Source organism: Wolffia australiana, chromosome 2, assembly GCF_029677425.1.
Source record: "Wolffia australiana isolate 7733 chromosome 2, ASM2967742v1".
In the NCBI taxonomy this organism is placed as follows: Eukaryota; Viridiplantae; Streptophyta; class Magnoliopsida; order Alismatales; family Araceae; genus Wolffia; species Wolffia australiana.
In genome coordinates, this window is record NC_135836.1 from 7,317,568 (window position 1) to 7,338,792 (window position 21,225).

Sequence of the window (21,225 nt, forward strand, 5' to 3'; positions counted from 1 at the left end):
TACTTGGGGGCACCAGGAACAAGTTGTAAATTTGAATCTCACAGGATAATATGAATATCCTTTTGAAGATCAGGAACGTTTTCATAATTATGGAGCTGGCTCCTCAGAGATTCATACTCAGTATTCAAACCCATCCAAAAAAAATCAGTTAAGGTACGCTTCCATGCCACAAGCTCATTCACACATTCTGGCATGGTCATTTAACCTTGCACCAGTTTGGTTGCCTGGGTCATAAGTTCATATACTCTCCAGTTATGATTTATGCTTGAGTAGTTATGCAAATGATCCCAGATTTTCATTGCTGTCTTCAGAAAGAGGAACTTCCAAAACAAATCTTTCACTCTGCCACCAAGCACCAAACTGATAAAAATTCCTCTCTTACAATGTAATGTTCTCAATTGACTGTTCCACCAAGGACTAACTCACAGAAAAGAAGGAAGACTGGAGTTGACTAGAAAGAGAGTGAGCTGAATCGATATCCTCTCATGATTGCTGAGATTGAGGGGGATCCGCCCTCTCTGGTCCTGAAACTGGAGTATTTCAAACCTTGACTCTGCCACGTACTTCTGGTCCCAACACCTCCCAATACAATCTTCCAACAATGTGGGCCTCATCATCACCAAAGTAGGTGTTCTGATACTATGTCCGCAGCTGGAGTTAAAATGTGGGCCACTCGTATTGGGCAGTCCTTACTGGGCCTATTGAAAAGACCCCTTTCAGGCGAGCCTCATAAAGGCATTTACACAGAAATACAAATTATATGGTATAATAAAACAGGAAAAACACACAAATACACTTGGCTGTGGACAAATCCTTTGACCAGAAAAGGCAACCGCTGAACTTCCTGACATAACAATTTTGTTCAGTGCCCTGTCAGAATTGGCATCCTTCAATCCCTTGACCACAAGAATCAGGCTTACAAGGGGACTGCTCGATTACTGAATATGCAAAAGGTGATTGATTTTCAAACTAATTTATTAATTTTAGTATCCTGGAAATGATTATATCTCTAGGACCTAGTATTAACTGATGCCATGTTGACGTCATTGGTCTACTCTGCATTTTGGAAAGAGAATTCAAGAAGTGCGAAAGAAAAAAATATTTGGAAGAAAGAAATACCCCGGTCAGCCAAGAGTGCTGTGGAGAGTTCCATAGAGTAGTTTTTTTATTTGAACTGGGCAGGGTTTCTACACTTATGGCTATGCACATATTTTAATTCATTATGTAGGTCCGTAGTGAACCTCTATTATTATCATCTTTTTTCTCGCATTCCCATATTTAATTTTTATTAAATATTTTTGTTCTTTTCTTATCTTATGAGATTACGTTACTCCTGTACTTTGGGTTGCCGGTTGACCGGATCTTAGAAAAATAATTGTTGCAGCTATGTTTCTTTATTGTTTTGCTCTTTCATATTTTGCAATTAAATTTACAAACAAAATATACTGTGATTACTGGCTTGTTCGTATTCATATATTGAAAGTAGTTAATAGAAAAACATATTACCATTAATTTTCTTGTTAGAGACAAGGATTTTAGGGACTCTGTATGTTCTGTCTGATACTCTTATACAATCTATTATTTCTTAATTAATTGTTGGATATGGTTTTTAATGTTGAATGTTCACTTGATGCAGGCGTCGAGTTATTCAAGTCTTTGCTCATGGGGTTCGAATCCTTGATGGTTCCTACATGACGCAGGAGTTGAACTTTGCTGGGCAAAAATCTGGATCCACTGCAAACCTTGAAGTGACAGTGGTTTCAGCTTCCATAGCTGACCCATATGTTCTGTTGACGATGTCGGACGGAACTATAGAACTACTTATTGGAGGTATTCAATTGGATATATTAACAGACTTGATGCCTAATAACTGCTTTGAACAAATGAAGGATATTTTCGACCTTTATAATATTATTGTATCGTCTTTCTATTCGCGTCCCAATAGTTTGGGCCAATTCTTGAGAAGGAAAACATTTATTTCCCTCTTCTGGCTCTAGATTTGTTCACTTCTGTTTGCCCTATTTTTTGCTGTTAAATTACTTTTAGTTTTCGATCTTCTGATTTTTTTTGTTGCAGATCCGGCCAACTGCACTGTCTCTATTCAAAGTCCGTCAAGGTTTCCAGTATCACAGGATTCGATTTGTGCATGTTCTCTTTATCATGATAAAGGGCCAGACCCATGGTTAAGGAAGGCAAGTACTGATGCATGGCTCTCTACTGGAGTATCCGAGGCCCTTGATAGCGCTGACGGGTCACACTATCAAGATGATACATACTGCTTAGTCTGCTATGAAAGTGGTGCTGTTGTGCTCTTTGATGTGCCCTATTTCAACTGTGTGTTCTCAGAAATCAATTTTTTATCAGGAAAGTCACATCTTATGGATACTTCCATTGATAAATCATCTAACAAGCTGAAGATTGAGGGTGGTGAAGATAATGGGAACCCAATGAGAAGAGAACTACTTGAGAGCATGAGGGTAGTCGAAATAGTTATGCACAGGTGGTCTGGTCAATATAGCCGCCCAATGCTTCTTGGCAGACTAAATGATGGGACTATACTTTGTTACCATGCCTACGTGTATGAGGGCCAGGATGGATCTCCTAAAGAGGACACATCTTTATCTTCTTCAAGACTTAGGAATCTAAGATTTGTCAGGGTTTCATTAGATTCATTTACACGGGAGGAGCCTGGAAGTTCCTTTGGAAGCCAAAGAATCAACATCTTCAAGAACGTTGGAGGCTATGAAGGCTTATTTCTATCCGGCGCCAGGCCACTTTGGTTTATGCTCTGTCGGGAACGTCTGCGATTGCATCCTCAGGTGATTTATTTAAGCCTATGTTCTTAAATAAAACTTAATGTCTAATGACCCAAGTTTAATTATATTTCAGCGCTGTGATGGATCTGTTGTGGCATTCTCTCCTCTTCATATTGTGAACTGTAATCATGGTCTTATATATGTCACGTCTCAGGTAATCTTGTTTTTAATATATATAAGAATATTAGTTTAGAGCACGTGCAGGTTAAGCCTCAATCGCTTCTTTTGGCTGTGGAACAGGGTTTACTAAAAATATGCCAATTGCCATCCGTACTGAACTATGACAATTATTGGCCAGTTCAAAAGGTAGACTTTCTGGCTCCGTTCTATGTTTTTTGTCTTACCGGACAAGAATATTTGATGGAGATGGCGATTCTTTTTTTCTTCAGATTCCACTAAGAGGAACTCCGCATCAGATAGCTTATTTTTCTGAGAAAAATATTTATTCACTCATAGTATCTGTTTCTGTAAGTGGCGGTTATCTCTTTTAGATGTTTCTTACTTGAAACATGATGAAATATCTGGTCATCTGATTTCTCAGTTGTCTTTTTTTCATTAATGAAAAACTAGTTATAGTATGGTACCTACGCTTCAACGGATTTTACTTGTTTAATAAAACGAGAAATTCTTGCATGTGAATAATTCACGTTTTCCCTCTTTCCAAACTTGGATATGATGGCAGAATGGGGAACTGTCGATGAATTGACCGTCCTATTTCATGACTTTTGATTTGTATGATGTCATTTCATGGACAACTTTTGATTTTGGATTCTTGGCTAAAATTTTTGTGGTCAGGTCATGCGGCCACTAAGCCAAGTTCTTTCTTCCGTCATGGATCAAGAAACTGCTCATCCTCTAGAGCATGAGCCCTTAGGCGTAGATGAGATGGCAAAAGGTTATACTATTGATGAATTCGAAGTCCGTGTCTTGGAACCAGATAAGTCTGGGGTTCACTGGGAGACTAAAGCTACAATCTCTATGCAACCGTCTGAAAATGCCCTCACTGCGCGCATGGTTACATTGCTTGTAAGTTTGCGTGGTTTTTTTCTTATCTTCATCTTTAGGTTTTTTTTTACAGTAAAGAAACCAGCAATAATCGCTGGAGTAATATGCGAAAAGAATCAACACATTGTATTTGAAAATTCCAGAGTTAGGTTATGATTTGGGTTTTCCTGTATGGCAATGACGGATGACGATCACAAGGTCCTATTGTCACTCTTACTCAGGTGGTTACAGACTCGACGGGTGACTGCCTTTTATTTGTTTCAAAAAAAAAACTGTTATCGTTATCATCATCACCATCCTTTCATTGTACTTGATATCCGCTATATCTCTCTATCTTGTGAAGGCCGTTGCTCTACCTTTCTCTCTCTCTCTCTCCCTCTCCCTCTCCCCTGAGTTTCTTTCCGATTTGTCTCGCTCTCTCTATCATTCTCCTGGGAGTAAGGCGCTCAAATAAAAACACAAATCTTTTCTCTTATTCCATCTCTCTTATGATATGCACTTCTACGTGTTCCACTTCAAGTTATATTTATTATACTTCTAATATGATGTTATTTTAGTTTACTGGTCATGAAGTTCAACTATTTTGAAAAGTGAGTTTGGTAATTGAAGGTTATACTTTTTTTAAGAAAAAAACTCCTGTGTTCAGAACTGCACAACGAAGGAAACTGAGGTTCTTCTGGCCATCGGCACAGCCTATGTTCAAGGAGAGGATGTTGCAGGGCGGGGACGAATTCTTCTCTTCTCCCTTGGAAAAGATATGGATAATCCTCAAAATTTGGTACCCTGATTTCTCGAGAGAGAATTAGCAAAATGGTACAACTTACTTAACATTGGAATTTGGTGACTAATTTTCGGTTTTGATGCAGGTTGTAGAAGTCTTCTCGAAAGAAATTAAGGGAGCAATCTCTTCATTAGCATCTCTCCAGGGGCATTTATTGGTTGCTTCTGGCCCCAAGGTCACGCTGTATAAGTGGACAGGCACAGAGCTGAACGGTGTAGCATTTTTTGATGCTCCGCCTCTTCACGCCGTGAGCATGAACATTGTATGTGAAACTATTGATTCCTTGGCATCCAAGTCAAAATATAATAAATATTGGTTACTATGGGAAGGCATTAGATGTGAAATAAACTCCTCTCTTTCATTTTTCATTTTGAGTTTGATTTTCGAGGAAAAAACTCTTAAATCATCACATGTTTTCCCAGGCTGTTAACCGGAGGATATAAATGGCTTAAATTCGATCCTAGATTGCTTTCTTGTGGATTTCAATCCTTTGTCGTCTTCCCTGGTAGTCTTTCTAGAAAGGGTGAAATCTAATCACTGACCTACGGCTTGCTTTTACCATGGATAAAGACGAGAGGACGGTGACAATTCATTGTCCTTGTTATTACTTTTCATTGAGAAGATGACGAGTTCATCATCCTCATCTTCCCTGGTCAAACTGTTGACCCGTGATGATGACGACTTGTCTCCGATCTCTCGCATATTTCTTTATTTTTATTTTTCCAGATGACAAGGATGTCACCTTTCTAAATTTCTTCGAAAGGTGATTTTTGCCTCAGTCACATCGTCCACAGGCAATCTGTCCGTCTTATATTGCCCCTATATTGCTCCTTGCAGATGATAAACTCGTCATTGTCAAATGGTAGGGCCCACAGTGAGTCCTCTCAGTTACCATGCAATGAGTCCGGTATTTTTGTCGAATATGACGCAAAACCTTCACTGACCTCTAGTTCCCTTCTGAAGTTTGTCATTTCTTTGGAGATTAGATGTTGTCTGTTATATTTCTTCTTCATTCTAGGTTAATCCGGCTTTATCTTATGCAAATTTCATCATATTCAGCATTAAGGAGGCTTTAATCTAATTTCAGGTGAAGAACTTTATCCTGCTGGGTGACATCCATAAGAGTGTATATTTCCTCAGTTGGAAAGAACAAGGCGCACAGTTGAACTTACTGGCGAAAGATTTTGGTTCTCTTAACTGCTGTGCTACCGAATTCTTGATCGATGGCAGCACTCTCAGCCTTGTTGTTTCTGATGATCAGAAAAATATCCAAGTAAGCATACTACTTTGTATATTTATGGGTATTGACAAGTTATTTATCTTCCCGGTCTAATATGCATGGACTGAATTTCTTACTCAAGTGATGATATTTTGTGGGAGAATATTATGAAATAGTAGACGTTTCTAGAAAGAGCCACTTAACAAGTGAGAATACCTTACTCTACCATGCTCATGGACAACATTTTTAGAACTCTTCATTCATTGTTTTAATTTAGACATTTATAGATGTGGAAGGAGGTTCCTGGAGGAATCCGAGCCGTTGGATAAATGAATAGAGAGAGAGGGGAGTGAGAATTTAAGTAAAGAATAACCACCTTACTCTACCATGCAATGAGTCCGGTATTTATACCAGACAGCTACAAGGATGGACTAAAGGAAAAAAAAAGAGAGAGAAGGATGAGATTAAGAGAAATGAAATATATGGCTTCTAACAGGAGTGCTGCAATTCTACTTATTTATTCAAAAAATGGCATTTGTTGATCATTAGTTTTCTTGTGTGCAGATATTCTACTATGCTCCAAAGATGTTGGAGAGCTGGAAAGGGCAGAAACTTCTTTCTAGGGCAGAATTCCACACTGGTTTGCACATCACCAAGTTCTTGCGCCTGCAGATGCTGCCCACTGTCCTTGACCAGTCTAATCCAGGCCCAGGATCCGATAAGACTAACCGATTTGCGCTATTATTTGGGACCCTCGATGGGAGTATCGGATGCATCTCTCCTCTTGAAGAGTTGACCTTCCGCCGACTCCAAACCCTCCAGAAGAAGCTCGTTGACTCAGTCTCCCATGCTTGCGGGCTAAATCCTAGATCTTTCCGCCAGTTTAAGTCAAATGGTAGGGCCCACCGGCCCGGCCCAGATAACGTTGTGGACTGCGAACTCCTCTCTCAGTAAGTTTTCTCTCTCTCTCTCTCTCTACTTGTGCTGAATAAGATACCTGAGTGGATGATTGTCTCATTCTATATTTATTCAACATAATCATTACTTATTCCAACTTGGAAACAGACTATCTTAAAAAAAATCGCTGGTTTCGATGTTCTATTTTATTGCATTAAAAATGGTATTACTTTGATTTGGAAAACTCATACTTCAGACTAAGGTTTGTGGACGGATGACCAACAGAACGGGGTGGAATCCAATCTGTGATCAGTCATCGGTCCCAACTTTGGAATGGAAACAGATTTAAACCCTGTACGAGCTCCTGTTCCATCCATCCCCTTGGACAGAAACAGAACGAAAAACAAGCCCTGTGATGGTTGAATGATATGAAGCCAGTTCAGTCTCGTCCCAAACAGTAGTTCGCCGTATTTCACAAGTCTTGCTTCAGACAACCTTTTTATAACGAATTTAGAAACAAAAAAAAGCTAAAGATCTAAGCTGGGAATTTTTGTAGCTACGAGATGCTTCCGCTTGAAGAACAGTTGGAGATCGCTCAACAGATTGGAACGACAAGGGCGCAGATCCTCAACAACCTGAACGATCTTCACATCGGTACAAGCTTTCTGTAGGATCACAGTATGTAATTCTTCACTCACAAGTCTATATTATTCTATCATTGGTGGCGGAATTTATCGGTTTTATAAACTTTTGCAACAGTGGGTTAGTCGCTTGGATGTCAGCCCATGTCAGAGTCTTAATCAGTATTTGTTAATTCCAGTGTTCATCCTTTTCTTCGCACAGGGGAGGAGTCTTTATGTGTAGACCTGCAGGGAATGGTCTGATGGTATCAGAATTTCGGAAGGAAATTTATGCAACATGTTTTGATACTAGCTGTTTAAGTTATGGTTTGATTGGGTTGTGGTTTAAGGCAAATTCTCTTTTTGAAAAAGAGGGAGAGACATAACTAGACCCCCAATTACAACTATTTCTGATGATTAGAACTTCATGTTAGTTATATCGGGGCTGGAAGATTTATATATAGTTTCATCCGCCAAGATCATGTTTTTTTTCCCTTAGCTTCTGATTTTGATCTTAATTGAATTTCCAAATGTTCATTTCAGGAGAAGTTTCATCATTGTCCAAATTTTGGACGTTTCGGAAAGTGGCTTTAGAGCTGTTGTATCAATTTTATTATGTTAGGCTTCTTAATTTGATAGATGAAGGTACATTCTCTCTTAAAAATCTTCTTATTGTGTTTGTTGTATCCCATGAATATTTGAATTTAGAACAGCGAACTATTTGAAGAAGGGACCGATAACTAAAGCTAATAGTTGATTGAATCTGAGCAACTGTTTATGCAAGATGTAGGTGAAGATCTTTCTAGTTTTGACTGTATAGATCTATGTATTATTTGGTTATGATTTAAGTTTTTTAAATCATACTGCCAATCTAAACACCATCCATCACACGTTGTATTGATATACTGTATTCGAATTGATAAATTGCATTGAAAATCTTGATTTAAAAAAAGTAATGGAGGTTTATGTTTCAGGAGCAGAAAATGGTAGAGTTAAAGTCAAATTTTAAAAATTTTCTAAGGGACTTTTTCATAAAAGTTGATATGAAATTGGACGTATTTGAGTTAGGATTTAATAAGAAATTTTGTTTCATGTGATCCACGTGTCTGAAGGGTGATAAAAATTCGAGGTTATAAATGTGATATATTTAGGAATGCCAAAATTCATCTTTGGGATACTTCCTATAATTCTCTAGACATTAATTTGAGAACTTAATTGCTAGTTTTTATAATTCTGAGAACCAAAGAATAAGTTTGCATTGATAAGAAAATTGATATCAGACGCTGAACCAGAAATTTTGATCACAAGTTATGGCCAACACATATAGGGATCTAGTAAAAAGCTTTGAATAAGATACTAAAAACAGTAAGTTATGTTTTATATCATGAAGATTCGCATCAATAGTCAGGTTGATCAAGGTTTCAGAATTGTTGAGCTTGTACACTATCCTTAAAATTTAATTATTGTTTAGCAGATATATTTGACCTAACACTACTTGCCAAAATATAATTTTCCTGAGAGTGCTGAGACTTGACAATGATCACGAAGACGAGGGATGTCAACAAATACAGTGAATCCATTGAAGATATGGTATATCATAGAGCCTGAATCACATTATCTGGCTCATTTCATCTCGCTGATATAAAATTTAAAAATCTATGAGACTTATATCTTAGAAACTAATTTACTAAAAGAAAAAGGCATAGATTAACATAGACTGCCTTTATGGTTGAGGTAGTACATTATTTCTTACCGAGGGTATAATAAAATAGATGTGAATACAAAATTTACTAATTAAGACATTGACTTGGAGCGATTTGTAAGGCAAAAACAAACTGCTATGTGACTAGACACTCAATTTCAATGATATACCAATTAAATAAAACCATGATTGGACTTAAGTAAGCTTCTAGTCAATGTTATCACAAATTTTAATCAAATTATCAATCATTTGGTTCTAAATTGAATCAATTAGATGAGTGTGTATGAAGTATGTCTGATAGGATACATTGCATTTTGCTTGTATAAGATAAGGATGACATAATTATCTAGTTGGAGGAATTATTTTATAATATTTATAATATTTATAAACAAGCACCCACATCATCACCTCCTATGGTGGAATAATTTAGATTATTTATGAGATATCAAATTATAGAAACTGGGAAACGAGATTCAGTTGAAAACCATTTTAGCTCCACAATGGCCATTAGTCTTATCAGTTTATTTTCTAAAAATAATATAAACTTAAAGAATTTTATTTATATAGATGTCAAGTTAATCTTGGGACACACTATATGTTAAAAGATATGATGTAAATATACATGTTTGACAACAAAATTTCATGGATATGTGCAATGATGAGTTGGTTATTATAAGATAATTGTATTGTGATCCCATATCTTTAAACACATATTCTAATCATCCGAATTCATACGATATTTAAGGGGATCAAAATATCCATATATAATAAAATTGTCTGTTCCTATTCATATGTGGACTACGATTGATATTGTTGCCATTAGAGTGGCGATAATAAGGAGAGATAGTGGTGCTCTTCAGAGGAAAAGTTCACAAGTTTTATTTACATGGGTACACCTAGAGTTTTTGCCTAACTGTCAACTAGATTGATTCAAGTCATTGTTGTGTAAGTGGTACTTAGACATGAAACATCAATGTCATACGGTGAATGGAAATCTATTTTGACTATTACCTAAGATCCTTGATCATGAGATTTCAAGAAGTTTTTGTAGGATGCAGCAACAAGTTCGCGAAGGTGATTGAGTGGTCAAGATGGAATCATGCGTCTTGGTATAATAGGATATTGACTTAAAGAAGATAATACAATGAATTCCTCAACCAAGATAGTAGAAATATTGGATAACCTTTTCCCCTTTGTAACATGTGATGTAGCTTGACCCCTTGTTTTGGCAACATGAATAATTGGTTGGTTTAAGTAAATATAAAATTACTTAGTCTATATGTTAAATATAGTTAACTAACTAAGCAAATTAAGGGTATTGGGTGTAGGAGGTTATTAAACAGATTGGTTGATCAAGTCAAACTTTTTATTGTATTTTGGTTCTTATGTTGATTCAAAATTAGAAAATAATATTTATAATAAATTTTCCGCTTAATTACTATATAGGAGCTGGTCCAGAAGGAGCTAGGAATTACTATCTTCTTTATATATTAAGAAATAACATAAATGAGTTTACAAGACAAAAATATGTGTTTTTGATTTTCTAGGATTTGGACTCTAGGGATTTTCATAGAATTAATGAAAATAAAATAAATCTATCAATTAGTAGTATCGTTTTTATATAAATTTATTATTTTTATTAAATTTTGAATGCGTAAATATACATCTTTCATTGAAATCAAAATCTAGGTGATGTTGGGTTGGGTGGCTCAGTTCAGCCAGTCCAGCAGTGAACCATCCTATTTTTAAATGGGGTTCCATCGAACCATTGGACGTGCCACTAACCCCTAAGTGGGTGTAAAGGTCTGTTTGCCGCTGAGTGAATTATAGTTTTATTGACTTTTATATATGTAGATGGGGTTTAGAGAGAGTAGGGACTGCTTATGGAAGATAAAATATGGGAAATGAATAGATAGATAGAAATAAATGAAATAAAAAAATATAATGTAGATAGAGTTTGAATATCCAAATGGTTGATTTTTTAATCAAAATTTAGCGGTATAACCTATAGATAGAGATTGTTATAGTGAGGAAAAAGGAGAAATATTTTTTAGACAGAAAATGACGTGATGAAAGGAGAAATGATGGAAAATAATACGAAAATGTGAATATAAGAATAGGAGGACATAATTAACATTTTTTAAACCTTGATCATCATCTCCTGAGTCCTCAATGGATATTCTAACGTTTAGATCCTTATATTCCACAAGGATCTGGTATTTTTGAATGCTTATAATAGAAGAGATTAAAATAAAATTTTATGAAACTTACATTAATAAGGTTGAAAACCTGGATCCTGGGGATCCTTGTCCTACTGGCTTAACTCTATTGGATCATGCCCTTAAAGAGTGTAAAATAAAGTAAAAGAGAGTATTTATGTATAGTATTTCATTATTTCAATACCTCTTCATGGTTTTTTATACTATTTTTTTTTCAAATTTCCCTCCTTTTCTTATTGGTTAATAGTTTCTCATTTTAAGTTTTGGTTTCTCTCTATTATGATGTCTTCCTGGGATAATTAGATGGATCTTTTTTGGCCCAGGTTCCTCTGATTGATACATTGAAATAAACCTTAATTTTAACCCGTTAAGCCCATTTCCAAATAACTTTGCTCCAAGAAATTATCTACCTCACTTCAAATTCACCATTTTATTCCTGTAAATTTCTACACAAGGCAGTATAAAATATCGATCTGCAATATAAATTCTTGACTTCACAAAATGAAGCATGATTAGTTAAATATGTCCATTATGTTCTGAAACTGAAATTTATAAGTGATGTAGGAATATTAAGTTAGTGCATGTATTAATATGATAAACTAAAGTTTAATGAGTCCTAAACTATATTAATTCATAAAAATTTCATCATTACCATGCCATTCTACAAAGTATTAACTTTTACATTAGTTTGAGGTTTATTATGTATGTTAACCTTTATCAAGGACAAAACATTTGAAATTGATCATATTTATTTATTTTAATTCTTTCAATATTTAAGTGATTGAAAAATGAAGCAAAGATGATAAAAAGATCAGAAGAATTGAATTCAACTTTTAAAATTTATCTAATTTGACTAATCAAGTCAAATAAATGGTTCTTATAAACTTACCAGTTTGGTACTAATTATTTATTTCAGGTGGAATGGATTTAAAGAAGATAAGATACCTTATAGAATATTGTGGAAAATTTTCATTTAAAAGTACCTTATAGATTTAAACATATGAAATATCAAAGTTATTGTAATTTTCTGATTTTAATGAATTTTCAGGAATTAAGAAGGTCAAAAAAGAAGAATTATTGACAAAGGTCCTCAGTTGCAGTAAAAAGAGGCTATTCTGCCAAGTGGCGGCATTCTTGTGAGCCAGCACAGCAGAATTGTGACATTAAGTGCCTAGGTGACATAAGGGTTGTCCATAGGTGGACGTCAATAATCAAGAGTAACAGATACTGGTTTGTGCATTAGGGAATTTCAAACCCCTATCAGCAGCACCAATTATATTCTTAATTTAAAAGGAAAAATTTCTCATGAGGGGTTAATTGTTTTAAACTTCGAAGTTGGTGCATGTGGATGAATGTGAAACATCAGATGAAAATATCCTATTCAAAGATTTTTCAAAGAGGAAAATATTGTGGAGCTCACAGCATGTGTGACTTGGCCACTCCTGTTGCATGACATGCCATCATCTTAACCATTTAGTTTCACTAAAAAAATCAGAAGGCTGATATCTCCCCAGTTTATATCAATGTATTTAACCCTCTATCCCTCCCTTTCTCTCTTAGACAAACTTATCTGAAAAATCTTCTATTGGTGGTGTGCCTATCCCAGCTTCTTTAATGAAAGTTAGACTCATTTGGAATTTTGAGTCAGAGATGGTTGTCTTGGAGCAAAAAGTTCATAAATCCATCAAAAGAGGAGAAATAATGGACACCAACACTCCGAAAGTCCCCAGAATGGAAGAATGAGGTAATTAACAAGCTTGTGATTTGATTTAAAGGCTATCTTTTAGGATTCTGGGCTGGGATGATTAAATCCTTGTGTATTTTGATCTAGATAATGTTTATTTTGCGGTAAGATTAATTTTTTTCTGTAATTTGGATAGTATCATCACCATTTTCCCCAAAATTTTCATGACTCTTCATGTCATGTGTGTCCAAGGGTTTCTCCCTTGTTTCGTAGTTTAACTTTATTATTTTGGTGGATATAGGTTTTTTCCTGAGTGATCTTTACGTGGATACAAAATTATGCATTTGTGATAACTGAATAATTTTTACTCCCCCAAATCTTTATTTTTCCATTCCAACCATACTTGAATTGTGATTTTTAGGCATTGAGTTTTGATTGTGATAACTCAATAATCGAACCTCTAATTTGAATGATTTTTAGTTCTTTCAAATTCTCTCTTCTCATTTTTACAATCTTACATTTCCGGTTCAATTCTGACATCATTTGCAAGGTTAAAAATTTGACTTGACTAGCCTTCATAAATAGGGTCCTTTTCTAATCATTAAATATAGAAATATATTAAAAATTCCAATTTTTTTTAATGAATTGTCATTTATATATGATCATTATTCTTTGTAGTTATAACCGCTGAAAATATAATTATCTTAACATTATATTTTCTTCCCTCATTTCACCCAAAGTCAATGGGTAGGTGAAAGTCAACAAATTGAATTTACCATTGATTATCTCCTTATTTAAAATATTAAAAACTAAGAAAAATGTATTCTACTGTATGTGGTATATAAATATACAAATTGTAAGCTTATCTTTGAAATTAGTGAGTTGACTTGGGCAGTGCAAGCACACAAGTTGATATTCTCACTAATTTTTTCCTTTTATTTTTAATCCTTTTTGCATATTTTGGTTAAATAGGATTACTATATGATATACTTATATTAGTAGTTTGATATTATGTATTTATCTAACTTGATATAGTTGACTGAGTCAACGGTTTGAAAATTTCAGCCCTTGCTGTGTGTGGATTTGACCCATACTCATCTTCATACAAGAGTTGACATTTCAAGGAAATTTTGAAATTTATACTTGGTTGAGGAATTATATGTTAAAAGAGCTGCCCAATTTTTCCTCATCCGTCCGTGGTCTTGAAGCCTCATTTCATGCTTGCCCCATGCATGCCCCATTGTTTACATGCTATGTGCCCAACTGTTTCTTATGCACCCCTGCACACATGCTGTTTGTGCACTTGCGTGTGACCAAGTATCTCTGTCCTCAAAGAGAGTGTGATTGATTGGCAGTTTTCATGAAGCCACTCTCATTCTCAAGTTGGAATGTTTGATGCTCGCTTCATGCTTGAGGGGGAGTGTGAGAAGCCCTCTAGGTCCACTAATTAGAGCTATCCCTACCTCTCTTAATACATATGTTTCTTTTGTCCTAAATGGGGTATTTTCTATACAAAGGCATACAATCTCTCATTTAAAACTTATCCAGTCTGTTGCAATGGTGATTCTCCTCTTGGACGCACTCTCCTCCTGGGCAGCAGGGATGCTCCTCTCGCCCAACCGCCGTCTCTGCTATTCCCGGACTGTGTTTTTTTCTATTTTCCAACGATAATTTTGATGTCTTGAGTTTAAACCTAATTTATTTTGCATCTCCTATATTATCAACCCCATTAAATTTACTTCTTTATGATACTAAAGGGGATTATCATATTTATTTATGACATCTCTTCAAGCACACTTCTCGCATTGTTACTTTTTGAATGCTATGATAGGAACAAGCCCATTAATCTATCTTTTTATTGTTTTCTTTGTCCTTTTGAAATACTTTTTATTGTGTTTTCCCTGTTTAACTTAAAAGGGGACGTCACAGATAGGCTATGTAAAGCCCTCCTGTGACACCCTCATGGAGAAGTTTTTAGAGAAGAAATATTTTGTTACAAAAGACAAAAGGGAGAAGAAATGTTTTATTGCCTCGTGGTAACACTATCTCTGCTTGCACGTACTAGCATGTAGCTAGTGCATCATCCTTCTTGCCCTGTCTTCATCTTTGACGTCTTTGGCAACGTCTCCATCACCTACATAACTTTCCTGGGCATCCCATTTCTCAGTGATTCAGGAGTCATAAAAAATTGGTAAAAAAAACTCCCTTCACAGCTTCAAGGACTCACAGTCAGCTACATATTTCAGCAAATTTCCTTAACCATCACAGCAGAATCACAAAGTTCCCATCAGGGTCACCGGAATTTATAACCTCTCCATCTCTCAAAACCCAGCAGGGAACTTCACTAACAGGCTCAGCTTCAACCTCCAACACCCAAAGACCTGCCATCTTCTTCCTCTTCTCTCCTCCTCCTGACCAGCTCCTGCGCCTTCCTAGCCTGCTCCTCCCAATCACTACCCAAAACCAAACCCCCCAGCAAACACACAGCCACAACAGCCCCCACCAGAGCCCCCACCAGCAGCCCTGCAACTCCTAACCTAACCCTAATCCCCAGAACTCCTCCCAAGGGCAACCCAACCAAGTAAAACCCACAAACGTTCGCCCACACACCAAGCCAAGGCCTTCCCATCCCTCTCCCAATCCCTGCCAATACCACCAAAGGAAAGCTGACTGCATCCACCGCCGCGGCCACCTTCACAGCCTTCTTCACTCCCACCGCTACTTCCGCACTCTTCACACCGAAAACCCTTCCCCACCGCTCTCCGGCCAAGCCCATGCACGCGCCGCCCACGGCACCGGCGGCGGCGCCCGCCGCCGCGCCGACCCGCGCCGCGCGGCGCGCGCCGGCGCCGCCGGCGCCGCCGAGCTCGTACGCCACCCGCGCGCCGGCGCCGCCGAGCTCGTACGCCACCCGCGCGCCGGCGCTGCTTCCCAGCGCCATCATCCCCGCGTAAAAAAGATAGTCTAAATTCAGCACCAACCCCAGCACGGCGATAGCTGTGCTTGCCCTCGGCAGCTTCCCCGCCATCAAGATTAGGGTTTCGTAGCACCACCACTCGAGACACGTGGCGAGACAGCAGGGCCCCCCCAGCTTCGCTAACCTCAGCCATAGCTTCTCTACCTTTGCTCTCTCTTCCTTATCCTTCTTCTTCTTTGAGTTGTTTATAACTACGTAGAAGAGGAGGAGGAGGGCCATGCAGAGATCGCTCAGCCAGAAGGCCACGGCGACGCCACGGAGGCGGAAGGAGAGGGAGAGACGCCACGTGGCGGCGACGTGGACTGCCAGCGCGGCGAGGGAGCTGAGTAGGACGGGGAGGGTGTCGCCCTGGAAGGTGAGGTAGGCTCTGAGAGGGGCTAAGAGCGCGGTGACGGGGAGGGCGGGGAGGAGGTGCGCCACGTATGCCCTAGCGACGTGGCAGAGGGGTTTCTCGTTGGGGAAGAGGAGGAGGAGGAGGGGGTCGGCGGCGAGCCAGAGGAGAGAGAGGGGGGCGGCGGCGCAGAGGAGGAGAGCGACGGCGGTGGTTAGGGTTTGAAGGAGGAGGGGGCGGTTCGCGGCGCCGTGGGCTTGGCCGTAGACCGGTTCGACCGCGCCGGCGAGCCCGGTTAAGACCGAGAAGCCCGTAACGTTGGCGAAGGAGGAGCCGAGAAGGCCGCCGGCGAGCTCGGCGTCGCCGAGCCGGCTCAGGAACAGCGTGGTGATCGCCGTTCTCGCGAACCAGGCCAGGTTCGTTAACGCCAGCGGAAGGGCCGTCGCGAACTGCCTCTGTAGCTCTCTCGCTATCTCCTTCATCTTCTCTCTCTAGATTTCTCCGTTTCGGTCGTTTTTTTATGGTGTTGGGGTCGGGAGGAGCTTGTTTGTTTATTACATGGAATTCCACTTAAGCGATGCTCTCTTTGGGGGTTTATCTCTCTAGATTTCCTCAGTTTTGGTCGTTTTTTTATGGTGCTGGGATTGGGAGGATCTTGGTTATTTATTACATGGAATCCCACTTAAGCGTAGCTTTCTTTGGGGGTTTCTCTCTCTAGATTTCCTCAGTTTTGGTCGGTTTTTAATGGTGCTGGGGTCGGGAGGAGCTTGGTTATTACATGGAACTCCACTTAAGCGTAGCTCTCTTTGGGGGTTTCTCTCTCTAGATCTCTGTGGAACGGAGGCAGAGAACGCATGTAGTAACGTAGAAGGAAGTTGATTGTTCTTATTTGGGTCTTCGGTTGGGGAGTGGCTCTCTTATGACGTGGAACTCCACTGAGCCAGAGATCACTCGTCATCCTCTCTCTCTCTCTAACAGAAGAAGAGCCCATGAACTAAGGTAAAGAAGCCTCTAAATTTTTTTTGGAATCGAGAAATTCACAATCCATGAAGGGTTACTCCACTCAGCGACCTCTCCTTCCACCAACTTCATCGTCTCTCTCTCTCGAGAATTGTTTCTTTGATAGAAGGAGAAACCATGAAGTCACGTTGATTAAGTTGGTTATTCTTTTGTTTGGCTTGGATTCGGGAGAACCACCGCCATCGCTGTTAACTCCACTGAACCTCAGCTATCCTCTCTCTCTCTCTCTAGATTTTTTTGGTATCTCTTTTTCTGTCTCTCTCGTTACTGTAACAGAAACGAGGCGGTGAACCAATGAAGTGACGTAGAAAGAAACTTTGTCACACTTCTTTTGCTATCGTATTCGAACCACCTCATAACCATAACCATCACCATCATCATCATCATCTATCTCTCTATCTCCTAGATAAAATATGAGCTGAACCCATGAAGTGACATAGGGAAGACATCAGATCAGAAGGTTGTCCAACGATCGGATGATTCGATCGTCTTGTAATCTATGAAAGAAACACAAATCGACGAAGAAATGTAGAAGGATGATCATTACGAACAAATTTTCGTTTTTTGTTCAAAGTTCGTTCTGTTTTTCCCCTTTTTATGAGCTCAGATGATCACACGTTACGTGATTCATACTGGCTAGCAGTTAAATGGTCTGCCAGCTAATGATAATAAAGAACGATAAGTATTTTTTCTTTTTTCCACTATGTCAGTCTAACTTTATTCTTCTGCGTGAACTAGAGACGTGATAGAAATCGATATTCTCCAAGGAGAGATGGAGGAACAAGATGAATGAAGAAGAAAATGAATTAACAGCAGGATAGAAGAGTATAGCCGTTAGGCTGTTCGAAGTGAGTTTGCGATACAGATCGTCTCCTTTTATAGAGGACTCATGGGGCCTTAGGGCGGTTGATGTATAAATGTTTTCTCGATATGGGACGGAGCCATCATTGTCTCTGTCTTGGAACACTGTGAGATATCTCCTTTGGCGGCTGGAGATCTTCTTGGTTTGGTCGAGGGGGTTCTTCTCGAGCCTTCTTGTGTGTCAGCACACAGTGAGTCATCGTCTGAGTTGGCACGTGGGCTGGATTCCTTGACACTCCCCGACAAGCTCATCAGAGGGACGAGGTTGAACTTGGAGCCCAGCCAGAGGAACGATTGCTTCGGAAGGCTCTTGGTCAGGATGTCGGCTTGTTGGTTATGACTGGATGTGAACATGATTTTCAGTTGTTTGGCGGCCACTCTTTCTCGAACGAAGTGGAAGTCAATTTCCACGTGCTTCATGCGAGCGTGGAACACCAGGTTTCGGGCGAGGTACGTAGCTCCGAGGTTATCACATCACAATGTGGGAGTGCCAACAATTGGGAGCTGCAATTCCTGCATAAGTGAAGAGATCCAAATGAATTCCGAGGTAACGTTAGCCATGGATTTGTATTCTGCTTCCGTGCTTGATTGTGAGACAGTGGATTGTTTCTTGGAGCTCCAAGATACCAAATTTGGCCCGGGGTAAATGAGGTAGCCGCTGGTGGATCGCAGATCTTCGGTGTCACCTGCCCAGTCGGTATCGCTGAACATACTTAAAAAAGAGTTAGAATTTTTTATAAGAAAACAATCCAAGATTACCGCTGCCTTTGAGATACGTAAGAGATGTTTAACAGATTTACAGTGTTCAGGACGCGGTTGATGCATGTGCTGGCAAGCTTTGTTGACTACGTAGAAGATATCTGGTTGCGTGAGCGTAAGGTATTGAAGAGCCCCCACAATTTGACTGTAGAGGGTGGCGTCGCATGTGCCTTCACTAGGTTTGCTTAGCGATGTGGGGGCAGGAGTAACCGTTGCATTACAGTGACTCATGTTGGCACGGCTAAGGATAGTGGATAAATAGTGCGATTGAGAGAGAGCAAGACCAAGTGGGTGAGGAGTGAGTTGAATGCCCAGAAAAGTTTGAGCTGGGCCGAGGTCACGGATAGCAAAAGCTTTGTGAAGAGAGAGGAGAAGAGAAGTCACCCCCTGCCGATCTGAGCCGAGGACCAGAAAATCATCGATGTAAATAAGAAGATAGATGCGAGAGGAGGGTGATTTTGAAAAAGAGAGAAGGGTCAGTACGAGATCCCTAAAAGCCGATGCGAAGAAGAAATTGAGAGATTTTAAAAAACCATGCGCGAGGGGCCTGTTTGAGGCCGTAAAGAGATTTAGGAAGGAAAAAAACGTGTGAAGGGAAGCGAGGATGCGCAAAACCTGGCGGTTGGCGCATGTAGACAGTTCTGTGAAGGTTTCCGTGAAGGAAAGCGTTGGAGACGTCCAACTGGCGAATGCACCATCCGTGGGAGATGGCTGTCGCGAGGAGAAGACAAATGAACGTGATCTTGATGACAGGGCTGAAAGATTCAGCGAAGTCAACCGCGAGAGTTTGACAAAAACCCTGAGCGACGAGACGTGCTTTATGGCGTTCAATTGAGCCGTCGGGGTGACGCTTGAGATGATAGATCCTCTTGCAGCCGAGGATGCGTGCTCTGGGAGGCGGTGGAACTAGAGTCCAAGTGCCATTTTGGATTAAGGCCTGATATTCAGAATTCATGGCTTGACGCCATGCCGGGTGTTTGACGGCTTCATCGTATGAGGTAGGTTCAGGAGCGGAAGTGGCGATGGTGTGGCATTCGGGAGATAAGGTAGTGATGTTCATTGGTTGGGTGTGGGCGTAGATGTCTTGCAAGGACTGATGAGGTCGAGAGGGGGAATCATCGCTGGAAAGTGAAGCTGTGGAACGAAGGGAGCTGGTGCCGTGGGGAGAGTGGCGAGGGTTCGAAGTTCGAAGTAGTTCGGGATGTGCGTGGCGTGGTAGGTTGTGTGACGACAGGGGATATTTGAGGGATCAGTAGAGGTACAGGATGGGGTGCAGGTCCAAGGATGCTGGGTGAGTTTGATTTGGTCGAATTTGGAAGACCAGGGAAGGTGGGTTCATCAAATTGAACATCTCAAGAGATGTATAGTTTACCGGATGCAATGGAGAGGCACCAATAACCCAAATGATGTGCATTGTAGCCCAAGAAGATGCACCGTTTGGACTGAGGAGAGAGTTTATTATCTGCATAAGAGCGTAAGTGAGGGAAGCATAGACATCCAAAGGTTTTGAGAAAACGGTAATTAGGCTTATGTTTATGTAGGAGTTCGAATGGCGACTTGTGGGTGAGTAGTGGAGAAGGAAGCCGGTTGATCAAATAGGTGGCAGTTGCCGCAGCTTCATCCCAATAGTTGTAAGGTAAGGAGGTATGGTTAAGCAGCGTGAGAGCTGTTTCGACGATGTGCCTATGCTTCCGCTGGGCAGTGCCATTTTGTTGCGATGTGTAAGGGCACAAAATGCGGTGGTGAATGCCATGTTGCTTGAAATGAGAGTTGAGGGCTTGAAATTCGCCCCCCCAGTCTGATTGGAAGGCGAGGATTTTGGAAGAAAATTATTGTTCAACCAAAGATTGAAAAGCGATAAATGTGGAATGTACATCACATTTGGATTTTAATGGAAAAAACCAAGTGTAGCGACTGAAGTCATCGATGAAAATTACGTAGTAAGGAAAATTTAAATGCGAGTGGACAAGTGTCGGTCCCCACAAATCCAAATGGATGAGTTTCAATGGTTTGAGAGAGCGAGAATAGGAAGATATATATGGAAGCCTATTGATGACTCTAAAATATGTCATCAAATAATCAAGTTCTCAAGTTTAAATTCATTACAATTATCTTGTGAATTCATGCTAAGTTCATGCATATGTATTGTTTTATGAAATCACTAACCCCACTTGATTCTTTGAATCAAGTGGAATATATTTAACGTTTTATGGCTAGTGAACATTCAGAAACAGGTTAAGAAGATCAAGGAAGAGAGGAGGATCAACAGAAGTGGGCAAAAATTCGAAGTGGCAAAAATTACGAAAATGCCCCTGGGCATGACTTAAGAGAAAA

The 21,225-nt window shown here is 39.6% G+C and overlaps 2 protein-coding genes across 4 annotated transcripts in view; one reads left to right on the top strand and one right to left on the bottom strand.

The window, feature by feature from the left end:
• The window catches only part of CPSF160 (cleavage and polyadenylation specificity factor 160), a 64,673-nt gene extending 56,552 nt beyond the window's left edge, over positions 1-8,121 (top strand). Inside the window, exons 16-27 of one of the 3 annotated variants that reach the window (XM_078591869.1) lie at positions 1,637-1,830; positions 2,077-2,819; positions 2,890-2,970; positions 3,057-3,122; positions 3,206-3,283; positions 3,612-3,842; positions 4,468-4,599; positions 4,688-4,864; positions 5,690-5,875; positions 6,386-6,771; positions 7,275-7,396; positions 7,562-7,815. In XM_078591869.1, the coding sequence (XP_078447995.1) occupies positions 1,637-1,830; positions 2,077-2,819; positions 2,890-2,970; positions 3,057-3,122; positions 3,206-3,283; positions 3,612-3,842; positions 4,468-4,599; positions 4,688-4,864; positions 5,690-5,875; positions 6,386-6,771; positions 7,275-7,389 (2,389 nt within the window). In that variant the 3' untranslated portion in view covers positions 7,390-7,396; positions 7,562-7,815. Of the gene's footprint in view, positions 1-1,636; positions 1,831-2,076; positions 2,820-2,889; positions 2,971-3,056; positions 3,123-3,205; positions 3,284-3,611; positions 3,843-4,467; positions 4,600-4,687; positions 4,865-5,689; positions 5,876-6,385; positions 6,772-7,274; positions 7,397-7,561; positions 7,816-7,881 lie in introns of those variants that run through there. The other 2 variants (XM_078591868.1, XM_078591870.1) reach the window with 2 other exon arrangements.
• Positions 8,122-14,980: 6,859 nt separating this feature from the next.
• Positions 14,981-16,733, bottom strand: LOC144715988 (protein DETOXIFICATION 56-like). Its single transcript, XM_078590961.1, has 2 exons — positions 15,817-16,733; positions 14,981-15,690 (listed from the first exon to the last, which is right to left on the bottom strand). Exons 1-2 carry the CDS (start codon positions 16,731-16,733, stop codon positions 15,303-15,305), a joined length of 1,305 nt encoding a protein of 434 aa, XP_078447087.1. The 3' UTR covers positions 14,981-15,302.
• Positions 16,734-21,225: the final 4,492 nt, after the last annotated feature.